The sequence below is a fragment of the Stylophora pistillata genome, chromosome 3 (assembly GCF_964205215.1).
Source record: "Stylophora pistillata chromosome 3, jaStyPist1.2, whole genome shotgun sequence".
Taxonomy (NCBI): domain Eukaryota; kingdom Metazoa; phylum Cnidaria; class Anthozoa; order Scleractinia; family Pocilloporidae; genus Stylophora; species Stylophora pistillata.
Window position 1 is genome coordinate 48144867 of NC_142521.1, and position 13728 is coordinate 48158594.

General features: G+C 39.3%; 1 protein-coding gene across 3 annotated transcripts; it reads left to right on the forward strand.

Moving 5' to 3' along the window:
• Positions 1-36: 36 nt before the first annotated feature.
• Positions 37-13244, forward strand: LOC111337018 (uncharacterized protein KIAA2013 homolog). 3 transcript variants are annotated; one of them, XR_015998263.1, is made up of 15 exons: positions 37-221; positions 1111-1220; positions 3415-3537; positions 4123-4260; positions 4725-4783; positions 5426-5518; positions 5804-5877; positions 6473-6616; positions 8054-8159; positions 8531-8602; positions 8836-9035; positions 9157-9269; positions 9840-10113; positions 11680-11875; positions 12399-12623. XR_015998263.1 is itself a non-coding variant. In XM_022943239.2 (15 exons), the coding sequence occupies exons 1-15, from the start codon at positions 148-150 to the stop codon at positions 12563-12565; spliced, it is 1872 nt and encodes a 623-aa protein (XP_022798974.1). In that variant the 5' UTR covers positions 39-147; the 3' UTR covers positions 12566-13244. The 3 variants fall into 3 exon arrangements, 2 of the variants coding, with proteins under 2 accessions (XP_022798974.1, XP_022798983.1); XM_022943239.2 differs by having other exon boundaries at positions 39-221; positions 11751-11875; positions 12399-13244; XM_022943248.2 differs by lacking the exons at positions 37-221; positions 1111-1220 and adding an exon at positions 1925-2846 and having other exon boundaries at positions 11751-11875; positions 12399-13244.
• Positions 13245-13728: the final 484 nt, after the last annotated feature.

Sequence of the window (13728 nt, forward strand, 5' to 3'; positions counted from 1 at the left end):
ACGCTATCAGTATGGTTGCGCATAAAATTTAGATACGATCCGCTGTTTTTGATTCCTGCAGTCGTCAAGATGGCCGCAAAGCGAACAAAAAAGCGATCGTAACAAAATAATAATATTTCAGCGTATGCATCAAAGGGAATCATCCCTATGTGGGTAGTGACGCACTTTGGAAATTTTATAACATGGCTGAAAGGGAGATTCGCTTTTCTGACGCTTTTGAGGTATCACTTAAGCTTGTTAGGAAGCGTAGCACCTCTGGATTTAAACTCAAACAAACAACAATATCCATCTTTTAGCATTTAATTGTGATTAATTTGTTACTTGTTTTAATCCTGAGCTCAAAATTTAACACATATTTGCGGATATGTTGATTCTGACAAATAGTAAATTATTTTTGGCCGTCCCTTCTAGAAACTGAAAATGACTTTTTCGGAATAGTTATTTTCTGTACAATATAAATTATTGTAAAATCGACATTTTTTTTTTTACAGTAATAAGAAGAAATTTGTCGGAAGCAAATCCTCAGATAAGGACTTTCCTCTTTTATCTAAACAGTCATCTTTAAATAAGAGCATTCATTTCATATTTTAAAGAAACAGGGTCCTGGTCCTTCAATTTGTTTCAGAATATTTTCCCTTTTTCCTCCACTATCTTTATTATTCTGTTAATCCTTTAACCCCAAAGATTTGATTGTTAATTCTCCCTTTTAGTTGCCACAAAAATTTGAATATTCCCATTACCTTTTTACTGGATAATGTATGGCTATTAGAGGGAGAAAACACATGTTAATCATGTCTGAGTTAAAGGGTAACTCATTAGGGGCTTTCAGTAGTTCTTATCCTAGCAGTATTATGCAGGGTGCATATCTGTGCATGTCTGTGCATGTCTTATGTGGAGGTAAGAAAGGTCTCACTGTAATTACGTCTCTGTGGCTGAGTGATGAGCAGGGAAGTGTGAAATCCAAAGGTTTCACATCCAATTCCTCAGAATTATTTCTATATCCCATGCTTATTACAGGACTGAAAAACAGCTCCCTATTTTGTCTTAGAGTTAGATAGAAATTTCAATTCAAGGATTGTATCTTGAATCACGCTTAATTATATTTTGCAGATCACGTAGGAATACTTTGATTGGGATTGCTCTTTTTAGTGTGTTTTTTGTATGGACCATATCACGTTTCATGCCTCACCAGAGGCAAGGGCAGCTTCCTGAAGCACCTGGTAAGCATTCTGTATACTGTTTGTGACACCTGTTTGTAGTGCCCCACCACAGGTAGGGGCAGCTTCCTGAGGCACCCGGTAAGCATTCTGTATACTGTTTGTGACACCTGTTTGTCATGCCCTACCACAGGTAGGGGCAGCTTCCTGAAGCACCTGGTAAGCATTCTGTATACTGTTTGTGACACCTGTTTGTCATGCCCCACCACCACAGGTAGGGGCAGCTTCCTGAAGCACCTGGTAAGCATTCTGTATACTGTTTGTGACACCTGTTTGTCATGCCCCACCACAGGTAGGGGCAGCTTCCTGAAGCACCTGGTAAGCATTCTGTATACTGTTTGTGACACCTGTTTGTAATGCCCCACCACAGGTAGGGGCAGCTTCCTGAAGCACCTGGTAAGCATTCTGTATACTGTTTGTGACACCTGTTTGTCATGCCCTACCACAGGTAGGGGCAGCTTCCTGAAGCACCTGGTAAGCATTCTGTATACTGTTTGTGACACCTGTTTGTTATGCCCTACCACAGGTAGGGGCAGCTTCCTGAAGCACCCGGTAAGCATTCTGTATACTGTTTGTGACACCTGTTTGTCATACCCCACCACAGGTAGGGGCAGCTTCCTGAGGCACCTGGTAAGCATTCTGTATACTGTTTGTGACACCTGTTTGTCATGCCCTACCACAGGTAGGGGCAGCTTCCTGAAGCACCAGGTAAGCATTCTGTATACTGTTTGTGACACCTGTTTGTCATGCCCCCACCACAGGTAGGGGCAGCTTCCTGAAGCACCTGGTAAGCATTCTGTATACTGTTTGTGACACCTGTTTGTCATGCCCTACCACAGGTAGGGGCAGCTTCCTGAAGCACCCGGTAAGCATTCTGTATACTGTTTGTGACACCTGTTTGTCATGCCCCACCACAGGTAGGGGCAGCTTCCTGAAGCATCTGGTAAGCATTCTGTATACTGTTTGTGACACCTGTTTGTAGTGCCCTACCACAGGTAGGGGCAGCTTCCTGAAGCACCTGGTAAGCATTCTGTATACTGTTTGTGAAACCTGTTTGTAATGCCCCCACCACAGGTAGGGGCAGCTTCCTGAAGCACCTGGTAAGCATTCTTTATACTGTTTGTGACACCTGTTTGTCATGCCCTACCACAGGCAGGGGCAGCCTCCTAAAACATCTGGTAAACATTCTGTATACTGCTTGTTACACCTGTTTTGAAAAAGTAGTGTGCTTGCACCTGTTTTGAAAAAGTAGTGTGTTTGTGACACCTGTTTGTCATGCCCCCACCACAGGTAGGGGCAGCTTCCTGAAGCACCCGGTAAGCATTCTGTATACTGTTTGTGACACCTGTTTGTCATGCCCTACCACAGGTAGGGGCAGCTTCCTGAAGCACCCGGTAAGCATTCTGTATACTGTTTGTGACACCTGTTTGTCATGCCCCACCACAGGTAGGGGCAGCTTCCTGAAGCATCTGGTAAGCATTCTGTATACTGTTTGTGACACCTGTTTGTAGTGCCCTACCACAGGTAGGGGCAGCTTCCTGAAGCACCTGGTAAGCATTCTGTATACTGTTTGTGAAACCTGTTTGTAATGCCCCCACCACAGGTAGGGGCAGCTTCCTGAAGCACCTGGTAAGCATTCTTTATACTGTTTGTGACACCTGTTTGTCATGCCCTACCACAGGCAGGGGCAGCCTCCTAAAACATCTGGTAAACATTCTGTATACTGCTTGTTACACCTGTTTTGAAAAAGTAGTGTGCTTGCAGCGAAAAGTTCTTGTTTTAAAGTAGTCAAAAATGCCCGTAATAAACGCAAAACCCTCTACTAACTGAGAACGCTTAAATAAAGTAAATAAAATTACGGAAGACACAATAATAAATGCGGTCGCGACAGGACTTTATGACATCGTGGAAATTTCCGACTGCCGGGAATTTCTCGACCACTAATTTGTCTACTTTTATATTCTTTTTTTTTTTCTTTTGGAAACATGACTGTTGTCCCTTGTGACTATCAAACAGTTAAAAATTAAAATTTCTTTGAACGAGTCAGGAAAGGACTGGATAAGGTGCCCGGCAATCCAAGGATTTGTCCAGTCAGTACCCAATTTTGACCGGACATTGTCCGTTGACTGGCTGTTATTTGCAGCCCTGCAATAGAATAACTGTTAATGTTTCTATTGTTTACAATTCTCTCATGTAGCATATGATAAAGTCTGCCTAAGTGATGTTTTGGTAAAGTGGAAACAAGAGGCTGCAGATGGTGATGTGGTGATAATACATAAACCACGTGAAAAATCAGAAAATCCATACTTACCTTTTGTTGGTAAATAATAACATAAATTATGTGCTTGTTACTTGTGTTTGGTATCTCTCAACCCCTGTGCAGTTTTTTTATGACACTTTCATACGTTCTACACCTAAGCAACCTATAATTTCTCTGTATGATCTGCAATATAATTTCTACATGTAGATGCATGTACCCTTTTGTAAAACTGTATACCAAATCTTAATTGTGAACTAGCATAGAGATTGTCCCATACGGCTCAGTTTCCGCAGAGATAGGTCCTTGCTGCTGATAAACTTGCTGGTTGGCCTTGTCATAACTTGTCATAACCTTCAGAGTACATGCACAAGTTACCTCTATTACAATTGATAAAGTGTTTAAATATATCAGGATGATAAAATAGACTTTTGACTAATCATAACCTTTGATACAGTCATCTTGAAGTATTCCTGACCATATAACTTTTCTTATAGTGTTATAATGATATGATTGTGTTACATGAAATTTATGTGTATGTTATTTTCATGAATTGATAAATGTTTATTATACCACAGGTAGCAGGACTTACCTGTATATGTATTGATTTTCATAAGTACATATTAAATTTTGTCTTTTTCTTCTCAGGGAATGGTAATGTTGGAGTTGTGACCACAGACGGTTCTTTTATGCATATAGCATTAATTCAACCCAGCATGAAATGGCTGAAGCTACCATTCTCCCCAATTGTGACTGCAAAAGTTACTGATGTTCCCAAACCAAAAGGTACATGTACCGGTACATAGTGTTGCATTTCTAGATGTATGGTTAATTATTATTCTATAAATTAAAACAATCAGGGCACCCAGCTCATTTTTTTTTTTTTTCAAGGTCTCCAGTAACCTTCTAATTTCTTGTACATGCCAGCTGACATACAACTTAACTGCAAATGATGTATGTCTGGAAAAAAAATTACAGTAGTTCAGACTTAGCCCTTTCACTGCTAAGATCTCATTAGTAATTCTCCTTATGGTCTGCCATACAATTCTTATAAATGTTACATTGGAGAACTTGGTATTGGATCAACTAATAATCCCCATGTTAATATTTTTCTTTATTCTCATCACTTGCCTGCTTGTTAGTGTAAGGAGAAATTCTGTCTCAGTCACTCGCTGGAGTTAAAGGGCTTAAGTGTTGAATATGATTCTTATGATTGTGTTGGACTGATAATCACTTCCTTTTATACTTAGAGGCAACAATTATTGATCTTAAGCAAGGTTTGGTTCATCAACTTCAAACCTACTCCTTTGTAAGTAAATGCTGTGTGAACTAATTATTTTATGTTTGGACAAATGATATACAAAACATATACAATAGTCAGTGATGATAAGTAGAGATAATGTTATGAATAGCTTTTGAAATTGTTCTTACGTTTACATCTGTCTCAATGTTGATGATGTTTTTTCTTCGATTACCAGTTTTCCATGGTTTGTTTAATCCATGACTGAATATTTATGATAAAAAAAAAAGAATTACATGTACATGTAGTTTCGAGACTGTGAGGCACATTGGATTTCAAGTCAAATGAAGCTTAGGCCTTAAACCTTACACCTGTAACTTGATAATAACCTCAAGGAGTTCAAAAGAGACTTTTATTTTTTGTATTTTTTTTCTTGAAGTATACAGTTTTGAACACATTTAGCTTTATTTCACATTTATAACTGTGAACTATCACTCCCAAATAATTTGGATATATCAACAAAGTTGAAGTGGTGAATTGGCCACCGTAACGATTACAAAAGCTGACATTTCGAGCGTTAGCCCTTCGTTGGAGCAACATACAAAATAAGGTACCTGAAATTAACTATCAATAGAATAATGCTCAAGTACCGGTAATTAATTTATCTTTAACTAGTTTGTGATAATGTATTGGAATTATTTTTATTAACAGAGCCATGGATGTGTTATTGTTGAGAATGTGATTTATGCTCATCGCAGTCAATCCTCTGTCTTTGTCCAAGAAGTTGTGGTGGTTAATCATGGGGTCTGTAGGCAAATCTTTTGTTTGATTCTTTAATTCATCCCATTTTTCCCATCAGTGCGAAAGGCCTGCAAAGAGATATTTCCATCTTCACAGGTCTTCCCATTCTTTTCATTTCAATTCCATTATTTTCAAGGGAGATGGTACAGTTTTAGCTTGGTTGTCAATAAAGAAATTTGTAATTTATTTTCTCACCAAAAGGGAACTAAGATAAGTCAAAGATCTTATTATATAGGAATTATTGAAATAAGTGAATACTCTAAGCATATTATGCCTACTTTTAATCAGCATTCTGGAATCAAAGTGTTGCTGACACACGAAGGCGCAAAGTCTTGGAAAGGTTCCACCACTAAAAGTTTGAGGTACATGTAATTGTTAGTTTTGTGCAAAGTGTGTAGTCCTCTTGATGAGTACCTTTTTAGGAAGGGAAATCTATTTCTCTTTAGTTAATGAACAGCCAGCATCATTTTTCCAAAGTAGCATAGTCATGTATTTAGAATAATGAACTCTCTCCCTCTCTCTCTCTCTCTCAAAGAAAAGGAATCCTTCATGTATGTATGACTCTAGAATGAGGTTGGTGTGGAAAGAAATTGTTGGCAGACCTCTTTAATTTTAAGAGAATGATGTTTGACCAAGTAAATAAAAAATTGTGCAAGACAAGATTACATGAAATAAAAAGGAAATTTTCACAGATGCAGATATATTTTGTATGTTACTTGATATTGAGAGTCTCTTGATCTTCATTTGTGTGTTTTTGAGTTTTGCTGATCTTTGAAGTTATGCTTCTATGCCTCACTCAGAACATGTAACTGAGACGATCAACAAATGACAATAAGGAGCAATCACTTTGTTACATGCACCTCTTCAACAGTTGTTCCTCACGCCTAGTACCTGGACAAGGTTGTGGCAGTTGTACTGAAGACTTCTTTGTTACTGATTGAATGTATCTCATTTCAGCTTTGAAAGAACTATGGACCCATCCAAAGCTCACTACACTCTCTCTCATGGACAAGTTGCCCATGCTGATAAATCAGAACCTGACATCAATGTTACAATAGCTACATCTAGAGTGCCATCAGAAATGACAGTACAAGGACAGAGGTCCGATAAAGGTTTTGTTTAGTAGTTAACTAGTGAGGAGTGTATGTACAAATGTAGATGAATGAAATTTGTACTGTGTAATGTAATATTTGTACTGTGTAATGTGACAATTGTTTGAGCTACTTATAAAAATAGTTTTTAACTGAGGAGAACTCATGTATGGTTTGGAGTTTCAGATAACGACTTCCATCGCAAGTAATTGTTTTTCAAGTCTTAAATTCTCGAACATTTATCCCCTTTGCATTTTGCTCCAAGCTGTGATTGTAGTTATTCTGGCCAGTTGTGAAAAGAATTGGGGACTAATTTTTAATTGTAACCGAAGTCATCCATCTGAGTGACCTGTGTTAATTCACAGCAGTGCATCATTTAATTCGAAGCTGTAAAATTCCCTTCCCCCAGGCATTGAACTTTTGAACATTGGTTCGTTCAAATTCCCACCCCCGCCCCTGGGCAAAAATTGCATTCAAATGCCCCACTCAAGGACATTTTTTCACTGAAGGATCCTTTGTGTAATCAAGTGATGTTGTACTATTTAGCAAGGTCACATGATGTCCCTGTTTGTTTTTTTTTTCACTTGTGAGCATCATTCTACGATGTGAAAAGTTTCTTCCAAGCCATTTGCTTGCAAAAGAGGACCTTTACCTTTAACCCCTCCATATTTAAAATTGTTCAAATTCCCCACCCCACCCAGGCAAGGTTCAAATTCCCCACCCACAGAGCACGGACGACAGTCAAATGCCCACGGTTTGCCCGATTGGGGGGGGGGGGGGGATGTTGAAACTTCGAGTTGATTGGCACATTAGCTGCATAGTTTCCAAGGATTAGTAAGAAAAATTTAATTTTGCATAATGCTCATCTCTACACTGAAGTGTTTTCTGTGAGACCCAGTTTGTACCTTCAAAAATGCTCGACCGAAAAACATTAATACCTTAAAATTAACATTAGGTGAGGGGAACTGAACATGAGGGGAGGAACATCCTCTACCCTACCCTGCCACTCACTGGATTTGTTCTCGGTTGCTCCCAATACAACTCCTCAGCTGCGCTCTGTAAGTAGCCCACTAGTCTGCGTCCTGCCAGTGCCAGTGCCAGTGCCAGTGCCAGTGCCAGTGCCAGTGCCAGTGCCAGTGCCAGTGCCAGTGCCAGTGCCAGTGCCAGTGCCAGTGCCAGTGCCAGTGCCAGTGCCAGTGCCAGTGCCAGTGCCAGTGCCAGTGCCAGTGCCAGTGCCAGTGCCAGTGGGTATTTTTAAGCAGTTAGTTTACATTGTGGCTGAAAAGCCCCTAAGGGGGGAGCTTTAATTTACGTATTTATATTTATATTTAAAGGAACTTGAGAGGGGAAATGAACATTTTCGTGAGGGGAACTGAACATTTGAGGAATTCTCGCTGCTGAGAATTTCTGAGGTGTTCTAAAAGTGCTTTCGTTTTCTTCCTTGCAGTACTGGAATTTTGCGTCACTTAACAGTCGTTCACACATCAAGTTTGTTTAGTCTAAAACCCGCTCCGCGTGTGAACATTGAAAAACTTCAGGAAGAAGCAGAAAAGGTATCGAAATCAAACACAAGACTTAGAGATGGCGACGCTGGTTTTTTTTTTTTTCTTCTAAAACTACACCAAAGCTACTCACCAACAATCATTTTCATTTAGCTTTACCCACCCGTATCTCTAACATGTGTTCGATAACTCCTGTGGAATTACAACTAGCATAGCTTTTTAAGTTTCAAATTATGCAAAACGATTTAGAAAAAAAAATATATTGTAAGTTCAGAAGTACCTTGCGATTAAGCAAGCTGGGTCTCTCTGGACGTACTGTGGATATGGATTATTTTGAAAACTCATCAAAGGAACAAATGAAAACCAAACAAAAGTTTTGTGAATTTTCAGTGTATTCAATTCAGTTTTTTTTCACGCTACAGGAACTCCGAGCTCTTGTCTCTTTAGATAGTCCAGAATCATTAAGAGAATCTCACGCCACAGCCTGGAAAGAGGTTAGGGATGATTTGTCAAGGAATTTTATTCATGCTTGAATTTACGTTGTATTCCCATAACGTGTGACCGGGGCCTACTAGCCCTTATCTTTGGTGATCATGAACATTATGCCACTATACCGAGTGGCTTGAAGAAGCTGGGCATTAAACCTTAGGGTTATTGCACTAGAGTATTAATTGATGAGTACTTCGGGGGTTTTACTAACCGAGTGTTGTGTTATTTGATTTACTAGTTGACTGAGACAGGTTTGTTTGTGGATCCACGACATGATCCTGATACACCGTCCGGTCTAGAGGTCAACACTACAATGTATTATGTCTTGTCGTCTTTTCCTTCTCGTGCCAATGGAGCATCGAACCCTCAGGCACACAAAGATGAAATGGAGAAACTTCTTCATATTCCAGATCACTGCTTTGGTGGCCCACCCACTATGTAAGTGTACCCCTACCAGCGCGGAACTAGCGTGGTCTCGGGACGAGCGACACGCACACTACAACGTAAGACCACCAAGTTAGTTTTCATATCAGTAGTTGTTTCTTTCTTGTTTTCATAGGCACTCGGCCTCACTTTGGCCCATGCCCCGGACCGAGTCAGGTGTTACTAAAATAGCGGCCCTATGGCAGAGACTGTTGGAACAGAATGGATGCAGTGCACTTGTAAAAGCAGGTATCGGGTGAAGATAGATAAATAAAAATAAATAGGGTCAGTTGAGAATGTTATTCAAAGGTTTTGGGTGTTCCTCTTTTTGGCACGATTGAGTGACCTCTGGCCAATCCTGTGTAATCAAAAATAGCCATTTTTTGTCCGTGACGCAGCTATTTTATTGAAAAAATGAACATATATTCCAAATACGTGCCTGGTTTTGTTCATGCTGTTAGGCATTATTGACGTCAGAATTGTCGGCAAGGTGCTATCTATCGCCCTTCCCTTGCTTTCTTCTATGGACAACATCGAAAAGTGGTTAACGCTCACGGCCAAACACTCTCATGGGAGCTCGTAAATTTCGAGTGGGCTCTCCTGTCCTACCCCGTGGGAGGGGGCGTGTGCATTATACTTCAAACCTCGAAGGGAAGAATTAGGAATGTCCGAGATTGTCGTGAAAGCTTGACAAAAGTTTCGGGGATGTTCGTTATCCTTGACTGTTTAGTAGTCAGTTTGGTCTTGCAGTTTTTTTTTTTTTTGAACACTTAAGCTTCTTTTCTTTAATTTAATTGTACTTTCGTTATCTTTATTGAGGTGCCGTTGGTATCAACCAAGCCATCACGCTCAGTTTTGGTGGCTTGCAGTTCTCAGCCGGACATTTTGAATTCGCGGCAAATCCCGCCTCGCTACACACAACAATCGTGTTTCGTCATATTCACCTGTATGAAGATATGGACATATATCTCACCGTACTGGTGAACGCTGAAACTGGGCATGCAGAAAAGCTTTTGGTTAAACCCGTTAAGGGTGGCAAGACGCCTCTTTACGCTTGCGAAGCAGGCTGCCAATATGATCCTTTGGAAGTCGGGTGAGTAGTAACGCCTGTGTGGTGCCACACACACAGTGTCACGAAATCTCAATAGCAAGAAATGATTGCGGCGTAGTGGTGAGAGCGCTTGCCTTCCACCAATGTGTCTCGGGTTCGATTCCCGGACCCGGCGTCATGACTGGATTGAGTTTGTTGGTTCTCTACTCTGCTCCGAGAGGTTTTTCTCCGGGTACTCCGGTTTTCCCCTCTCCTCAAAAACCATCATCATTTGAATTTATTTAATTTAGAGTTTATTTGCATTTACATACGACCCCACAAGCTGTTCAGCTTTAAACATTATCGTGTCTAAATAAAGGTTGTTATTATTATTATTATGCAGTATACACGTTTGGATGCTAGTGAGCTAAGAAAGATAGGGCGAAAATTCGTAACCTATCTGCATGACGAGACTGTTAACTATAATAATATCTAATACTACTTAAATATAAATGATCAATATAAAACGATAAAAGTGTCAATTGGCCCAATACTAAGATGTTTTTTTTTTTTTTTTTTATGTTCATGATGTACTGTTCAGCTCTTAAAATATCCTTAACTTAAAATGTTCATAAAATACTGTTCATAAAAACCAAATTATAATGTCCTTAAAGTTCTTACGATGTAACCAGTTTAAATGTTCTTGCAATGTTCAGAGTACGTATGATGCACGATCCTCGCAGTAGAGAGCGCTCTCTACTGCGAGGATCGTGCATCATACGTATCTATAACCGCAGTTCAAAATATATGAACTTCATATATTCATCGAATCCCTTACAGGCCTGATTTTTTTCAGGTCTGATTATCGCTATTGCATAAATAGCACTCTCTACTGCGAGGATCGTGCATCATACGTATCTATAACCGCAGTTCAAAATATATGAACTTCATATATTCATCGTATCTAATGTTCAGAGTGCTACTTAATACAGCTTTCTGCATTCTCAGCAATATTTCTTTGTATCTTGTACAAAAGATGCCCTTCATTTCAGTTTCCATAGCTTTAGACCATCCTCCAAGTACATCTATAATGACGTTTACTTTTGAGATCTTGTATCTTGGGTGTTGTTTTGTCAGTTCAAGTCTAAGTGCTCCATACTTCTTGGTCTTTTCTTTGTCTTTCTTGTCTCTGTTGTTGATCCAAGGGAAGCTCATTTCCACCATAAGTACCTTCTTGTTTTTGTGGTCGAGGAAACGTACATCCACACGATTAGATCGTACATATGTATTATTATTATTATTATTATTATTATTATTATTATTATTATTATTATTATTATTATTATTATTATTATTATTATTATTATATTGTGAAAATTTCGTGTCGCCATTGACTATTTAGCGGTTTGAGCGGGTGATAAACAAGGCAGTTTAAACCAAAAAATAAGTTGGTCTTACAAGCTTGTTGTGGTTGATACTAACAGAAAAAAAAAGTTTGAAGGATTGCTCTATCTAAAGTTTTAAGTATGTTATTCTCAAATGCCACATCAAATGAAACCATATTAGTAATGCTAGTGTTAGAATTGCAAATTTGGTATCAAACTATTTATTTTCATTTCGATTTTATAGAACCCCGTTACATCAGCATAAAATAACTTGCCGTCTCTTAGCTGAAACAAATGTCACGTCATTTATTTTAGTGAGGCTGAAGTGACTTTCCCAGTGCGCATGACCAGACCTGTCACACCGCTGCTATACATATCTCATAACAAGTCGGAACTACTAGAGCTTAGAAAACATGTTTTTATTAAGGATGCACATGAAGGTAAGATGGACTTAGAGCATTACTGTTACCTGCATGGACAGCAAAGGGATAGTACGTGACAAAACAGTTCTGAAGAAGAACTAGGATGGGATAATTTGGATATATCAACAAAGTTGAAATGGTAAATTAGCCACCGTAACGATTACAAAAGCTGACGTTTCGAGCGTTAGCCCTTCGATGGGATAAACTGAGTAAAGGCGTATTGCAAATCGTGAATAAATGAAAAAATAAAAAAAAAAAAAGACGCTCAAAGGACTTCAAGCCAAGAAAATTCAGATGGCTTAGATAACTGAGTCGCGGTCGCTTTTTGTTTGGTATATCTGATCAGTGCAAAACCGCATTACTTTCGAGAGTCAATCCAAATTACCCTTAATGCATTCAAGCTTTAGGGCTGTCCTCGATCTACAAATTAAACATTGAGCATGTTCTAACCATCGGAGATACCAAAAAACTATGTCGTTGAAAACTTAATTCATTGCCCTTAACTTTGTTTAAATGCGTATGTTTCAATTTTTTTTTCTAGAGTCGCTCAAGAATCATCATGTCCATCGCCGTTCTGGGCTCCCAGCAAAGTTCTGGGTGACGATAGCTTTTCTAATTGTTGGCTTTCATCTTTACTTGGCGAAGCTAATCTACTCAGAATGTTTTAAAGAAAAAGACGTCGTGCGATCAAAGATCTACATGAGCTGACGTCAAAACAACTTGTAGAATTATGAAACATATGATTAACAGGAATGGTTTAGCTTGTCCTCTTTTGTTTTTGGTTTCGAGGGAAAAAGTAAGATGCAGATGCCAAAGAACTCCACCTGATGAATCTCTGATATTTCGCTGTGACTCCCGCCCCGCGGTATAAATCGGAAAAGGAAGGAGAAGGTCCATTCTGACAAATTATAAGGCATAGCATAAAAATTAAACTTAGGGATTTTTTTAAATGCATGTAAGAGACCTAACTGCTGAACCATCTCTGTGGTTCATTTTATTATGAGACATCTCAGTAGAGATATTGTTCATGGAATCAATTTTTTTTAATGCAACGAGATGCCCAAAAGGTGTACTTTTTTTTACATCATCTCAAATGTCTACAAAAGGTGGAGGAGGTGCTAAAGATGTTTGCAAGGCGTGCAGCGAAGATCCCAACAGAAAATATTAGAAGAGACATTTAATTCGTACAGTGAAATGATATGAGCATGTAGACTTAGGAAGACCTCTTTTTGCACGCTACGAATGACTTCTCTTTATTGGCGAGAACAGCCATGAACAGAGCCGTCGTTGCCGGATTGTACACTCAACAAGTCGTGCCAAATCTCTCTTAGGCCGACCGTTTTACGAACTCCTTCTTTTGCTTTGAATAAATCACGTCAAAATGGGAGTCATGAATGTCCTCATCGTCCTTTGAGTAATAACTGAATAATAATTTGTGAGAGAACTGAAACATCAGGGCCAAACTCGTTTCCAGGCTCCATCAGAATCATTTCAACTCACTAGCGCTTTATACTAATGACGTCATGAAATTTTAGACCCCACGCGTGACTCAGACAAACAATCTCCACTTCTTTAAGAGCTACAAGGGAAATGGCGAGTAGTTCGCTTATTCCCCTACAGTTCTGACCGAAGAGGACGGCGTTTCTGGCTCCAAATTTGAAAGAGAACCGGAAGAATACACTGTAGACCAGCTAAAACGGTGGTTAAATGTAGGGGCTTAAAATTAAGCGGTAAACGAGAAGATCTTGTACAGACTGTGTGAGATGAGAGAATTATCACACCCTTGATCCGGCAATCGATCATGGAAAATGGTTTGCTGCCAAAAGTTTTTCAAGAAAATTCTGATGTAAACAATGTAAAAAGGGGGTTGA